The sequence below is a fragment of the Bombyx mandarina genome, chromosome 23, assembly GCF_030267445.1.
Source record: "Bombyx mandarina strain Sakado chromosome 23, ASM3026744v2".
NCBI lineage: Eukaryota > Metazoa > Arthropoda > Insecta > Lepidoptera > Bombycidae > Bombyx > Bombyx mandarina.
Window position 1 is genome coordinate 8,088,315 of NC_143229.1, and position 14,951 is coordinate 8,103,265.

At 37.5% G+C, this 14,951-nt stretch overlaps 2 protein-coding genes across 5 annotated transcripts in view; one reads left to right on the top strand and one right to left on the bottom strand.

Moving 5' to 3' along the window:
* sev (receptor protein-tyrosine kinase sevenless) overlaps window positions 1-3,038 on the top strand; it is a 47,488-nt gene extending 44,450 nt beyond the window's left edge. The window contains exons 36-38 of one of the 2 annotated variants that reach the window (XM_089737522.1): window positions 436-587; window positions 1,413-1,475; window positions 1,929-3,038. In XM_089737522.1, the coding sequence (XP_089593648.1) occupies window positions 436-587; window positions 1,413-1,475; window positions 1,929-2,227 (514 nt within the window). In that variant the 3' untranslated portion in view covers window positions 2,228-3,038. The remainder of the gene's footprint in view (window positions 1-435; window positions 588-1,412; window positions 1,476-1,928) is intronic. The other variant, XM_089737523.1, reaches the window with a different exon arrangement.
* LOC114245558 (uncharacterized) lies at window positions 3,026-14,511 on the bottom strand. 3 transcript variants are annotated; one of them, XM_089737524.1, is made up of 12 exons: window positions 14,030-14,511; window positions 13,868-13,961; window positions 13,631-13,753; window positions 13,202-13,318; window positions 12,023-12,114; window positions 11,751-11,835; window positions 11,323-11,544; window positions 9,252-9,317; window positions 6,920-7,117; window positions 6,023-6,223; window positions 4,578-4,792; window positions 3,026-4,067 (listed from the first exon to the last, which is right to left on the bottom strand). In XM_089737524.1, exons 1-12 carry the CDS (start codon window positions 14,388-14,390, stop codon window positions 3,832-3,834), a joined length of 2,010 nt encoding a protein of 669 aa, XP_089593650.1. In that variant the 5' UTR covers window positions 14,391-14,511; the 3' UTR covers window positions 3,026-3,831. The 3 variants fall into 3 exon arrangements, with proteins under 3 accessions (XP_089593650.1, XP_089593651.1, XP_089593652.1); XM_089737525.1 differs by having other exon boundaries at window positions 13,868-13,958; window positions 14,030-14,503; XM_089737526.1 differs by lacking the exons at window positions 11,323-11,544; window positions 11,751-11,835; window positions 12,023-12,114.
* Window positions 14,512-14,951: the final 440 nt, after the last annotated feature.

A 14,951-nucleotide genomic window follows, 5' to 3' on the forward strand; every position in this document is an offset into this window, starting at 1 on the left:
AGTTCGCGAGCGTGTGCTCAGCGATGTCCTCGTCGCAGCCAGTAGTGGCACTTGACAGACGAATTTCAGTCATCTCTAGTATAAATTGGTTTTCTATGCCATGATGTCGAACTTTTATAAGAAGAGAAGAGTCAATATTTAGTTTTAAGCTTTAAAAGCGGAATCTATACTAATATATAAATCTACAGTGGTTTTTACGGATGTTCCGTTATAACTACTGAACCATGCATCCGATTGACTTGAAACTTGGTATCCATGTAGAAAATACACGTACTCAATGGACGGGCTAATATTTATATGAGTGTTGGACTCCAGTTGCGGGGGCGGTAAGGATGAGAATCTTTGTGGGAGTAAGAAATAATAATGTTAATTTTAAATGCCCAGCGAAGCGGACGGATACAGATAGTAATTTATAAAATTGTTGCATCGGTACAGTTACGAGCTGCTGCAGAAGTGTTGGAGCTACCGACCGGAGCGGCGGCCGTCGTTCCGCGAGTGTCTGAGCACGGTGTCGGCGCTGCGGGACACCACGCCGCCCACCACCGCCCTGCCCGCCCACCACCACTACCTCACCTTACTGCCCGACGGTGAGTATCCAGTGTGCTTTGTGAGAATTTTTTAACATTCTCGATAGCGTGAAAGTTAACTCAAATTTGTATGCTTTTAGAACAGCGCTCCTAGCGGCACACGTAGGCAAACGTTCCAACTCCATACAAATTTGAGTTAACTTTTACGCTATCGAGAACGTTAAAACGCTCACACTAAGCAAACTGGCCAAGCAAACTGGCCTCTATTACGAACGCAGGGCCACAGGTCGGAACAGATTTGACTGCAATTCGACTCGCTTTTGAATTTCATCCTCACCTTTTATAAATGATGCCTAGTAATATTATTTATGCCTCAACTACCAAAAAGTTTGTGTGATCAGTGAAATCTAGCAATGAAACTAGAACACACAGCTGTAATAAGCTCCGATGTTTGTTTCAAGTCGAATGCTCTCGAAGCGGACTTGCGAGGGAACTTCAGATCACCAGACGCTACTGTGCATTATGGCATCAAACTATGATAATAAACGCATTGCAGTTGCGTTTCGTCGTACATTGCGTGCCTCATTGACTGGATTTTCAGTTGCGACCATAATAACGCTTTGCATTAACACTTAACCTTAATTCATTTATAAAAAACAAAAATCTTGCATGTGACGAATACGAATTAAGGCGAACATCTTGAAATGAGTTACGCAAGGTGACAGTTATACCAATACCCTTTATATTTCTCAGGGACACACAAGTCGTCTGATATCGCTAACATGGGGATAATGTTTGGTCTTAAAGCCCAATTCTATAAAAGTCCGTTGCGCGATTAATATTAAAAAAAAACTAATGTCATTTAATTTTGTATTGTGCACGTAGCATGCTCAGAGGCCGTCGACAACCGCACCTACCTGCTGGACGAGAATGACAACGCTTGCTTAGGTTTGTCCTCTAACCATGCCTACTTCTTGAACGTAATCACATTCTCATCACATACACTATCAGTATCGTCATTAATAAAATTAAAATGAGAAATTACATGATTTAAATTATACAGGGTGTTCGGTATGTTTCTAATCCCGAAACGGGTATAAGCTGTTATCCACTATCCTAAAGTCCGCAATGTATCAACGGGTATCATCTACTCTCGGACGATATATTTAATGTATTTTTAACTGTTTTACATTAGAGAAATACATTAGCTTTTTTAGTGCTATCATGTTAAGAAGAACCAACACTAACCACTTATCTATACTAAAACACCCTGTATATTGTTTTTTTTTAATATTCACAATACAAAACGATACTATTTTCATTCATTCTTAACATATAGCTTGAGCACGTCAACGATATAATATGAAAACGTTGTTGTTCCTATGTTTTAATTACGTACAGACGAGGAGTGTCTGGAGCAACAACAAATGGAACCGTCGCGGTTACTGCCCGAGCGCGCTCCCAAGTACCTAGAGCTGGCGTACGAGAGCGACTCCGCGACCGGAGACGGATACGAGGTTCCTCGCGCAGGGGCGGGGGGTGCGTCGAGGGGAGCGGGAGGGGCGAGGCCAGGCACAAGGAACGCGACCGTGGTGCCGCTGCGGAACGGCATCGCCAAGCGCGCGTCACTGTGCGCCGACCCGCGCCGACTAGACCTCGACTTCGATCTCGACAAATACGTATTCAAGACTACTTTCTAAGCTGTGATATTTTAGACTAAGTCCGCATGTAAAATTATTATGTATTGTAGCCTCGTCGTGGTCACGCCAACGTCAATTGCTAACGTGGAAACAAACTTGGACAAAGAACAATGTTTTGGTGGAAGAACCTCTTGTGACTCCGCACGCTTAGGTACCACCACTCCGCCTATTTCTGCCGTGAAGCAGTAATGCGTTTCGGTTCGAAGGGTGAGGTAGCCGTTGTAACTATATTGAAACCTTAGAACTTATATCTCAAGGTGGGTGGCGCATTTACGTTGTAGATGTCTATGGGCTCCAGTAACCACTTAAAATCAGGTGGGTTGTGAGCTCGTCCACCCATCTAAGCAATTAAAAAAAAATGATACGTGATGGCGTGACACGACATTACAAGTCCTTATCTGACATATCGGTCGCATCCATGCGAACCACTTCATATTAATTATTGCTCCGTCATTTGAGAACATACGCAATAAGTACATGCCTCTCATATTAACAAAATGAAAGTATCATGATCACTTCACACTGTTCGACTATGTATGATACAGCGCGTTACTACTAATGTATGTAAATCCATCATAATAGGATTTCTGAATATCCACCGATCGATAGATATATAAAAAAAATATTATTAAGGAATATTTAAATGTTATTTATTTAAATTAATTATCCTTGTAAATATTGAAATCTTTGTATATATAATTGTAAGAAATTATCTTAAGCGATGTACGCCGAGCTCTTTCCGGATAATTTGTGAATATTAAAACTATTATTTAAGAGGCGATGTGTAATTAAAACATGTTTTCATAATGAATGCAACTTTTTATTTAAGAATCAATTTTATTTAACAACTATCTAAGCCGCTCAATTTTTAATCACTATGATTAGGTTACAGCAGCAGATAGTGCGACAAAAATAGAATTTCTTTTTTGGTCAGTCATCAAACATTTCCGCATTACTCACGTGCGTTATGGAATTTTCTGTAGCCGAGGACAAACTTCGTGAGATAAAACTTAATGGAAGAATTGTTAGTCAAAAGAAACTTAATTCCTAACGAGAAACAAAACGAACATTATTATATTGAGTGGCGAAAGGCTATTTGGTTTAAGCGACATTTATACAAATTTATATGAGAGCCATTTAGAGGGTAAATTTGGAAAAAATTATCATAACAGAGTAACTTCTTCAGCTATGTATTCGAATGGAGTAAACTTAATTCAAGTTCAATTAACACTAAACATACCATAACGGGTCAAATGACCCAATTTGAACTTTTGCATTGAAAAAGCACGTATCATCTTATTGCTTTTGCACATTTGACTTCATTACTTTTTCTTACCAATTAATATACAGTTATTAAACTTTTTTTTGTTTTGTTTTGTTTATTTTGAGTAATACTTATTGTATACCGTTATCTACCAGCTATGGAAGAAATACGTACCATTTAGTGTTGCTATGATTAGTGTTAAAAACATCCAACTGTTGATGTTAATACCAAATAAAATCGAACTTTAATCACATACATAAACGTTGCCTATTAAGCGAAACGTCGCTTAAACCAAATAGCCTTTCACCCCTCTATACATATATATATGTATATATATAGGTCACTCGCCGTCCTCGACGACCTCCTGCTTGAGTCGCTTCTCGTGCTTGATGTGGTCGGCGGTGGCGAGCGCGGGCTCGAGCTGGTCGTCGTCCTGCGCGTCGTCCTTGCTGTTCTCGTGCAGCAGCACGTACTCCCGCTGCGAGAAGCCGAACTTCACGACGTCGCGCTCCAGAAGCTCCACGTAGCGACGCGGCTCGATCTTCTTGTTGTTCACGAATGTACCGTTGGCCGAATCTGAAATTTGTATATTGCATAATTTAATTAACGGAGAGCTAAAAGTGTAGCGAAAAGAGAAGTGAAACTTCTTTAGGCGCGTTGAAGGTAAAATTTAACACGCAACAAATTCGTTACCGATTCGAACCACTCGACCGTGGAGACAGGGAAAAACAAAGCGAGCTAGATCGTTTCTCTTATTCTCTATTACAAGAGAATTTTGATTTAAGAATGAAAAATGAAGAAAACCACAATAGTACACACCGCAAAAGAAGTTTCACTTCTTGGACGTGCATCAAGTTGCACGCGCACCATATTTTTGTTTACTCAAAAATCAAGATTTCGCTGCTGACGGTCATACGATTTCACTCGATGGTGCTATGTATTTAGTAGTCCGTCGATGCCACCGACTTTGAGACGTGAAGTTGAATCTTCGACAATATCCTAAAATTGGTAGTAGTATCCTCGTTTACGCCTAATACCTGAGCATTTATGCTCATCTACAGCATACAATTATAACGATTCGGTTACCAAGATCAATGACGTAAGGTCTGACTCTGCGTCCCTGCGAGCCGTCAGCTCTAGTGAAGGGCGTGGCGCGGTACTGCAGGGCGGCGTGCTGCTTGCTGATGGAGGGATGCTCCAGTGCGATATCCACCACTTTCTTGTCGCGCCCGATCAAGAACGCCGATTGCCGATGTATATACAATATGGGCAATGCTTTGTCACCTTTGAACGGGTAGAATCTGGAAATAATACAGTTTGTATGAGTATTTTTTTTTGCGTTTGATAATCATTGCGGTGATCGTCTTCCCGATCCTGCGGACAGAATGGAAAGCAGTCGACGTCGCCCAAAACACGTCATCTCGGATCCTCCCGATCCACTAACGGTGCTTTTAGGTACCTCAAGCAATATGTAAGTATATAAGCAAGCGACGGGTTCGACGAATAAATTAACCCACAGACACAGCCCACTGAGTTTCTCGGCGGATCTTCTCAGTGGGTCGCGTTTCCGATCCGGTGGTAGATTCTGCGAAGCACTGCTCTTGCTAGGGTTCGTGTTAGCAACGTCGTCAGGTTTGTGCCCCGTGAGCTCACCTACTAGTTAAGGTTACGCTGAAATAGCCTCTGAAGGCTGTCAGCAAATGTAAGAAAATAAAATTGACTGTTTCAGTAGTTTGGAAATGAAAATCACCGGTACGTGTTTATTCAGCTGCCACTGGTGTCTCTGCATTTTTCTTTTGTTATTTTTAAAGATAATAGACCGGTTTAAAAAGTATTTAAATCAATATTTTGGAGATGTAATGTGTGATTATTCATTGGGTATGATTTTTAATTAAACCAATCGTTACTGGTGTTAGGACGTCTTGTGAGTCCGCACGGGTAGGTACCACCACCCTGCCTATTTCTGCTGTATTGCGTTTCCGTTTGAATCGTGTGGCACCCGTTATACGGTTTAAAACTGAGACTTTACAACTCGAGGTGGGTGGCGGCATTTACCTTGTAGATGTCTATGGGCTCCGGTACTCACTTAACAGAGGTTGGCCGTGAGCTCGTCCACACTATCAGCGTTATAAAAACCAAACCGTTTTCTTTGCCACTAACGACGTCATACGTAATGAATTTGCGTTCAGACCAGTTGTTTAAAGTTTACAAGGACAATTAGAAAAACAAAGGCAACCCGATTCACTGTTGTTAATTCTCAGTTTTTGGACGCTTAAAACTTAATAAAATGTAAACGTTTGAATAATTAATTTTCGTAAATTATCTGCGCTGTATCATTAATTAACCACAGCAACAAATTAGATACAAACAAGCGACGCAGTGTTGAAGCAATCAGAGTCGCAAGTTCATTGTCTTATAAGGTCAAAAGAGATTGAACCTAGAGCAGTTTTAGTAGCATGACTAACATGATAGTAAAAATGGCAATAAATATTTTTTATTATTAATATTTAACATTTTGGATCATCTGTTACCTCCATCTTCTTTTGGGTTGTTTAGCATCATCCGGTTCTGTATATTTGATGACAACACCGTTGACAGTGTTAGCGTCGGCTGTCAATTTACCGGAGAGACCAAAGTTCGGCTTGTCCTTTTCATTCGGATTCTTCGCGTCTTCCTTCTTCACTTCCGTCTTACCCCAGTTGTATTCTTTATTGTCTTCGGCGTCAGCGAACCTGAGTGTTTCAGAATTATTTTCTAACTTTTTTTTTTATAACAGATAAACTTGCGGTAAGTCACGCTATATAATATGTGTTAGTGCGAGTTTGTATCATGACCAAAAACCAATAATATTCTCTTACTGATCTCTGATACTCTTGAGCTTAAGGCATTCACTAGTAACTATTATGGATTCTAAGTAAATCATATCCAGAATTAATTTTTAATTTAATACCATATACGTACATAAAAAGCAAGGCATTTTAAAAGTTTATGTAGTAACACCATTGCTATTGGACTGGATGTTTATGGAGAGACTGACACAATCAAGTCTATAACAAATACAGCGGATGAAAAGCCGCAGGGCATATCTAATTACTCAAAAATAATTTCGTTACATTTGAATGGTTTTGAAAATTTTTAGAAGCATGTATAACTAGCTGTACCCCTCCGCTTCGCTGGGCATTTAAAATTAACATTATTATTTCTCACCCCCACAAATATTCTCATCATTAACGCCCCCGCAACTGGTGTAGGGAGTCCAACACTCATATAAATATTAGCCTATCCATTAAGTACATACTATATTTTCTACATGGATACCAAGTTTCAAGTCAATCGGATGCATGGTTCAGTAGTTATAACGGAACATCCGTAAACACCACTGTAGATTTATATATTAGTATAGATGTATAACGTGCTCTGAAGTGTACCTTGACTTTCTCTCCCTGGGCCTGGGTTGAGGTTTGTCGGGTCGAGATTCATCGGGGCGGGGTCGGTCCCGGCGCGGGTCGGGGGCGCGGCGGTAGGCCTCGTCGTCCCGGGGCTCGTCCCGGGGCTCGTCCCTGGGCTCCGGCCGTCTGTTGCGATCCCTGGGCCGCTCCTCGAAACTGCGGGATCTCGAACGCTCCCTAATCATTAAAAGCACTTATAATTGCCATAATAGCTTTTATCTAACCCAATTCCGATTTTATTCGTGATTTAGTAAATCCATGCGAAAAAAATAAAGATAGATTAGAAATTAAATATTTGTTTTCAATAAAAAATAACGAAACAGGGTAAACAAATTCATTACACGCTAAAAGTTCGTTTCCTGGCACTTGCAATGTAATTACGAAAGGAAATAATAACGTAAGACGTGGAAATAATCTTAATTCGCGTTGTCATCTGTTTGAGATTAAAAGCTACTCTATTTTACCCGTTTTGTAGAGATCTCATTTCTGCGACGTCCAGACGATCACTGGATTCGATATATTACTGTAATCTTTGCACTTAGTTATTGAGGCTAATATTCATCTTAGTACAGCTGCGGCTGTAACCATTATTTGTTAATTAGCTACACTGGTGGTAGGATCTCTTGTGAGTCCGCGCGAGTAAGTACCACCACCCTGCCTATTTCTGCCGTGAAGCAGTAATGCGTTTCGGCTTGAAAGATGGGGCAGCCGTTGTAACTATACTTGAGGCCTTAGAACTTATATCTCAAGGTGGGTAGCGCATTTACCTTTTAGATGTCTATGGGTTCCAGTAACCACTTAACACCAGGTGGGCTGTACACCCATCTAAGCAATAATAATAAAAAAAAAAAAAAACCATAACACACCGATTGCTGTAGGTATTTAAATATCGAGCAGAAACATGTAAACCAAAAAATATATTTTAATCACATTGTATTTTATTTATTTTAGCTTAGGAACGAAGGTTTACTGGATTACTGGCCTGAAAGCCTTTCCAGTGTCACCTGAATAAGGCGAGCACGGGCTCAGCCATGAAGCTGGGATTTGTTAACAGCTGCACGAGCGCTTCCGAATTAGACCTAAGCTACTACTTCGCGAATGCATCTACCGGATCAGAATCGTGACTCGCTGAGATCCGGCGAGAAACTCAGCGGGATGATGTATGGGTTAGATTCCACGCCTCTTTTACGGTCTGGACCTCTTTGACGGGATCAATGAGTACGGTTACCGCTGTCCCTATGTTCCAATATCCCATTGTCTATTGCTAAGCTGCAGGCATATAATGACAATGTTAGCTAATCGGATGAATCCGTGAGAACGTGCCTGCCTAGTGTGTCGACGGTGACCGGCGTTAGCCTAAGTCAGGGAGTATAGTCGACGGCAGCCATACTGAGCCTATTATCGTGACGCTTAATCTTATCGAACTAACTGACTTTGGGTGTTTTCTGATGGATTCGAGACCCAGATTTATTTATTTTGACGAGCAACCCTAAAGAACTTTGGATTTCGTTGTATGCAACCCTAAAAAAATTTGGGATTTCGTTGTATGCAACCCTAAAGAACTTCGGATTTCGTTGTATGAATTCCCGTTGCAAAACTTTCAACAATATTATACGTAATTATGGAACGCCTTTAAATAATGATTGGACACAAAAATTCCCTCTAGAGTACAGAGTTCAATGACTTATATTGATATTATTTTGGTGAGATGTTTTTTTTGTCGCTCAATTTAATGTTTTTTTTAAAGTCGGAGATAAAGTTTATTACTCTTTCGTATGAATACTGTTACGTAGATGCTTTCAAGATTTATTCGATTCATAACATAGGACGTTCGTGTCCTCCGTGACCGCAAACATGTAAGAGTATGTTTTTCATCACGTCTCGATAAAACTAAGAATACTGTATCGATGCTCTCGCTTATACTGTATTTATTAACGTCTCTGTCCCTAGCATTGCTGAAGTCCATGGGCAACGGTAACCACTCACACTTTTTTACTGATGGTAGGACCTCTTGTGAGTCCACGCGGGTAAGTACCACACCACCCTGCCTATTTCTGCCGTGAAGCAGTAATGCGTTTCGGTTTGAAGGGTGGGGCAGCCGTTGTTGTTACTATAGTAGAGACTTTAGAAGTTATATCTCAAGGTGAGTGGCGCATTTACGTTGTAGATGTCTGCGCGCTCCAGTAACCACTTAACTCCAGGTGGGTTGTGAGCTCGTCTACCTAAGCAATAAAAAAACTCACCGTCAGATGGGCCGTATGCTCGTCTGGTTACAAAGACAATAAAAAAAAACAGACTGTATGTATTGTACCTGTGTGGAGGCAATGGAGGTCTCTCAACTCTGGGCAGTAGCTTGTCTCGACGCGGCTCCCGACTCCTGTGAATAACAAAACAATATTTAACTAATATTAACTGATAAAACATTTATGGAAGGGGCCTTAAAAACCCAAAGCATTCTAATGTGATTTTGGAAGGCACCGAATTAAAAAAAATAAGAATAATAGCACAATTACAAAAAAAAATTATACAAAAAATATTTCCTTGACATTTATCCTTTTATCGCGGTCGACATATTTGAAACATTTTTTTTATAGAATTCCGAATTCACATATGTACAATGCAATCGACTTTCCAATAAAAGAAAGAATGCTGGAATCCAGAAACACAACTGTTAATTATTACGATAGCGTTACGTTAATATAGGTATGTATGTATATATTTTTTATCTTCAACTTGTAGTACAAATTCGTAGTACACTCCTGGAAATCTTTCACTTACCGTTACTATTAAAAATACGATGTATTTTGTGTTGGTAGGTCTATCTAATGGTAATTACTTTTATCCGTTCGTGGATGTTTCATTAGATCAAACACAATTCTAAGTAAAGTTTTTTTTTTCAAATAGGTTGATTTTTAATCAATCGAAAATGCATATTCTGCAATATTTCATGTAATTTGGTGAAGATTAAGTCCTTCGACTTTTATAATACTGTTAAAACGTTGCTTTATTTTACTCTCAACTATTGTCTATGTAGTGAAAAGTATTCTATCTATGTTATACATATCTTTTCAATAATCTAACGCATTTCGTAGCGTTCCTCTTCGCATTATTCATTTTATCTGCTAAAGTCTATGACCCATATATAAGTCCCGTTAGATTTTCATATTCTCCAAAATGTGAACAAAAATACGTTAGCTCTTTTCTGCTTTAACCAGCAATTTCATCATATAATTTCATATCATTTAAGAGTCATGCCGACGTTTTCAATGACAATGTACAAGCTTGCAATTTAAATCATTTCATGTCAGTGACATTTTTCTTTTTTCAGTATGGTGATATTTCATTAATTAATTGTATTCTACTAAGCGATCATGGTCCATTTAAAACAATTGTGAAAAACAGTTTTGTATATCTGCATTATTCAATTTCATTTTTCAAAATGTTTTTTTTTTTGCATTTTCCTTTGTTCGAATCATAGTTTCTGGTTTCTATTCTAAGTTATATTCTACTGCATCTGAGCAATTATGATCTCCAATTTCGGTAAAAGGTTCGTTCATTTCTCATCTAAAGAAATATTTATGATGATCTTTTATCTCCTCCAAAGTGGTCTGGTAACTTTCAAGTCAATAAAAATTTTCCTTGAAGTAACATTTCTATTGTCTTTTTTCATTATAAAAAACCATAGGTTTCTGTCTTAGTTCAGAGTTATTTCCAAAATGTTTTCAATCCAACATGTCACTCAAGTAGCATGATTGTTTTCAGTCAAATTAACAATATGCATCGGTTTGTGTTACCAAATGTTAGAAATCACAGAAAATCTAGAGAACATCTTCTTTGCATTCTTTAACATTTTAAGTTGATTGTGGAAGTATAAATTCTTCAAAATGTATCTATTGTGTATTAGACCTCGAAAATGTAATAAACGTACAATACAAATTACATACAAGATGTGAAGCAACATGAACCTTCGGTGGCACAGATAGTGTGTAATTGACACTATAAAACACCTGCAGTGTGTTTATTTTATCTTTATATCAGCATTATCATAACGAAGGAATCGTTTTTCAATGGATCTTTTGGATATTTATAAATTCACACATGCCTAGAGTGGTTATCATTTAATTTGTAAATAAGAAAATATCTTTGTAACACCAACGCGCTCTGACCACAATAGTATTCTGTAGAGTAGGCACTGTAAAAACAAATTCAGTCATTTAACGACACCAATCAACTACAAAGCCAATGCACACATACAGATTTAATAATTCAATTCCAATTTATGATGAAACAACAATTTCATGTGGAATTTTGGGCTTGTGCTGCACTGACTTTTTAACTTAACAGATGATTTTACGTTAACATTCATTCCAAATTCTGCATACCTTTCTAACGGGTACGGTTCTTCACGGAATTTCTCACTCTTGACTGGAAACTCGCGCTTGTTTGGAAACTCTCTCTTGTCTGGAAATTCTCGTTTGTCTGGAAACTGGCGCTTGTCTGGAAACTGACGCTTGTCTGGGAACTGACGTTTATCTGGAAACTCGCGCTTGTCCTGGTAGTCGCGTGGCGGTGCATGGTAACGCTCATTCTCAGGATGCCCACGACTATACAAACAATTTCTTTCATTATTTTTTTATTTTCTGTACAAAGTGTATTTAAAACAACCGTTTCCTCGAAACATTCATTTTTTTGTTTATGGATTTCAATTATAATAAATTATTATATATTATAAACATTGAACAACAGTTCAGCTGCGAACTCATCTATCCAACTTTCCTGATAAACTAAATACGAATTATATAAAACATACCGATCCTTGTAATCTTCGCTTTCTTCATAATCGCGTCTCTTTATATTTCTCTCACCGTATTGCTCATATCGGTTATTGTCGTAACCTATTGGCAAAATTTATATATTGCTATCAAATTTTGATTGATAAACCTTAATTATATATCTATATATCAGTGTTCTCAATAATGTTTAAAAAGAGATACTTCCTGATGATATTTCCAGTTTTAATGCATGTGTGAACATTAATAAACACACAATACAATAAATTTAGCCATTAAAATTCAATCTTACCCCTTGGGTCAGGTTTAGAATGGTACGCTTCATCTCTGGGTTTCATTTGATAGCCATCATCAGGACGACGATAATCTTCATATCTTTGATTCCTAAAATTATTTTTGCTTAAAGGAATGTTCTTTTCTTCATAAGCATTAATACACTAAGTGTGGCATACATTTTTATTCACAACAAATTGACAATTAAAATTATAAATTTACTTAAAATGTTTACCGATGTAAATACTTTATTACTGGTTTAAAAGCTTGTGATTGGATTGCAGATTGATTCTGCAATTTAAATAGAATTGCATTCAGTCATAGTACTTTATTTAAGAATCAAATATTTATCCAGAATTATCATCAAGACCACAAAATATTTGACCTGAATGTAATTTTATTAAGGCTATCATTGTTAGCAATCATCAGTACTGTCAGCCTACCTATTACAGCATTCGCTATTAATGTAAATTAAAGCAAAATCGTTTCATACTCTGACTTTGCTCTGCCTATATCACTTATGAAATAATTATTTTGAGGCCCCATAGAGGTTTCTTTTTTTTTATTGCTTAGATAGTTGGACGAGCTCACAGCCCACCTGATGTTAAATGGTTACTGGAGCCCATAGACATCTACAAGGTAAATGCGCCACCCACTGATTTGATTAATGATTGTAGTGTGTGAAGGTGGTTTTTGTCTATCTACTGCCAGTAGCCTCAAGATGCCGTTCGGGATTCACCTGATATATAGACTCAAGGGGCTCAGCCTGAGAAACTGTTAACATCTGCCCTACCAAGAGCAGTGCTTTTCTAAATCTACCACTGAAATGGAATCATGACTTACTGAGAGGATTTGATGAGAAACTCAGTGAGTTGTGTTTGTGGGTTAAGTTGCAGCACTTTTCGGCTTAAGCTTTGCAGTGCTTTTTCGACAAGTTGAAGCACTTGTCAAAAGAGCACTGAGAATGGATAGGGAGACTCCAAAATGATGTGTTGAGGGCGACAGTAATTGTGTATTGCTTAATTGTTTGTAATTGACCTATTAGTGTATTGAAAATCAGCAGTATGCATTGCATTCTTCAAGAGAATCTTTCAGACTTTAAGTGAAAATGATCATATATTATAGTTTAATTCACTGTAAGTATGTGTAGCTACACATAAAATATACTATGAGAACCCAGTTAGCAGGATAGACTTACCTTTTAAATTGATTGAAATTTCTTTGTCTTCCACCACTATCATTAAATTGATTGTATTGCGAAGTTTGATTGTACTTCTGTTTATTGTCAAAGTGTTCATGGTGATATGAACCAAATCTGTAATATTGTATAATAACACAAACTTCATAATGGAACAAGAATAAATAATGCAAATAATAATGCAATTTTAATTGTATTAATTACTTTACACACTACACATTTCATGGTAAACATTTTTACAGCTGACAATTTCACAGACTGCATTTAGTGTTGCTTAGACAGAAACCATTGCTCTCCAATGAGATGAAAGGTACATTACATAAAGTTTAATTTTGTGAAATATTATCATTGGTCTGTATTCCAAGTAACTTAAAAATACATTAAAAGCCTAGGTTTTGTTTTGTTCAGATAACATAATGCATTTAGTACCTTTCGTGTTCTTGATCATATTGCTCCTGATATTGCCTTCGTTCCTTGCTAGAACCTCTATAGAACCTTTGAACTTCTCTTTCTCTTGCATTGTCTGCAGATTGAGAGCGTCTAAATTCCCTCCTAATGAACACATAAATTCAGCACAAAAATATTTTATAGTTCGACATAACATAGATAACCTGATATAATAGCATGTCATGTATTTTGTGATTAATTTGATTGTGCACTACTTACTGATAATAAGTTCGGGTTGGCTGCACTTCTTCTAATGAATCCCGACGTTCCTTCACGACGCTGTGCAAGCGACGCTGACTCTTTTCTACTTCTGCTACAAATATTAAGAAATGTACCTATTTGAAAACTTAAAAATATGTTTTTTTCTTTCTTTAAGCATACCTATTTCACTAGCTGAGGAACTTCGGGCACGTTTAACATGTTTATGTTTATGTTTTCGTTTCTTTTTAGATGTTTCTTCGCCTTCGCTCAGTATAAATTCGTCAGGTTTAACGTCAGAACCCGACCGGCGCTTCTTTTTCCCATGTTTCTTTTTCTTTTTTTTATGTTTGCGCTTTTTAGAACGTTTTTGATCATCAGACTCTGTCTCTGAATAAGATGAATCACGTTTTCTTTTTTTCTTGTGTCGATGTTCAGAAGCTGAAGATACCTCGCTATCACTCTCGGACGAACTGCTTCTTGCACTATCGTTAGTGTCCTCAGATTCTTCAGAAGAAGTATGTTGTTTTTTTTTAGATTTCATGTTTGATTAAACAACAATCAATCGTACACAAATCAAACAAAAATCTAAAGGGAAAACGTAACAAACTAAAAGCCCATTTCTAACTACTTCGTCCTATGTTGTTTTCTCTACGAAGACAGGTAATGGAAACATAGTCCATAAATCCTAGATGCATAACTAAACTTCATGCAATCAAATTTTGAACTCCTATTCCAAAACCTAATTTATTTTAAGTTAAAAACTAAAACAGAATGAGAAAATCTGACAATTTAATTACAGCGATTTTGTTTTGTTTGCCTACACTTGTAATGTGAATATTCATAAATTCTAGAGTGACCTAGCCCTAAAGCATTAATAACACTTACAAACTTGGATTCACACATAAAGAGAAAGCCCTCTCTAGGCTTATTAAGATTATCATAAAATGACTTTATTTAATTGAAATTAATGAACAAGATAACAAACAACGTCATGTCATAAATGCTGAGACTTTATTCGGAAATTATAAAAATAATATATTACATATACCTGTTAAAAAAGTTCTTAGTTTATGATCCTTTCCAAGTAACATTTTAAGCAAGT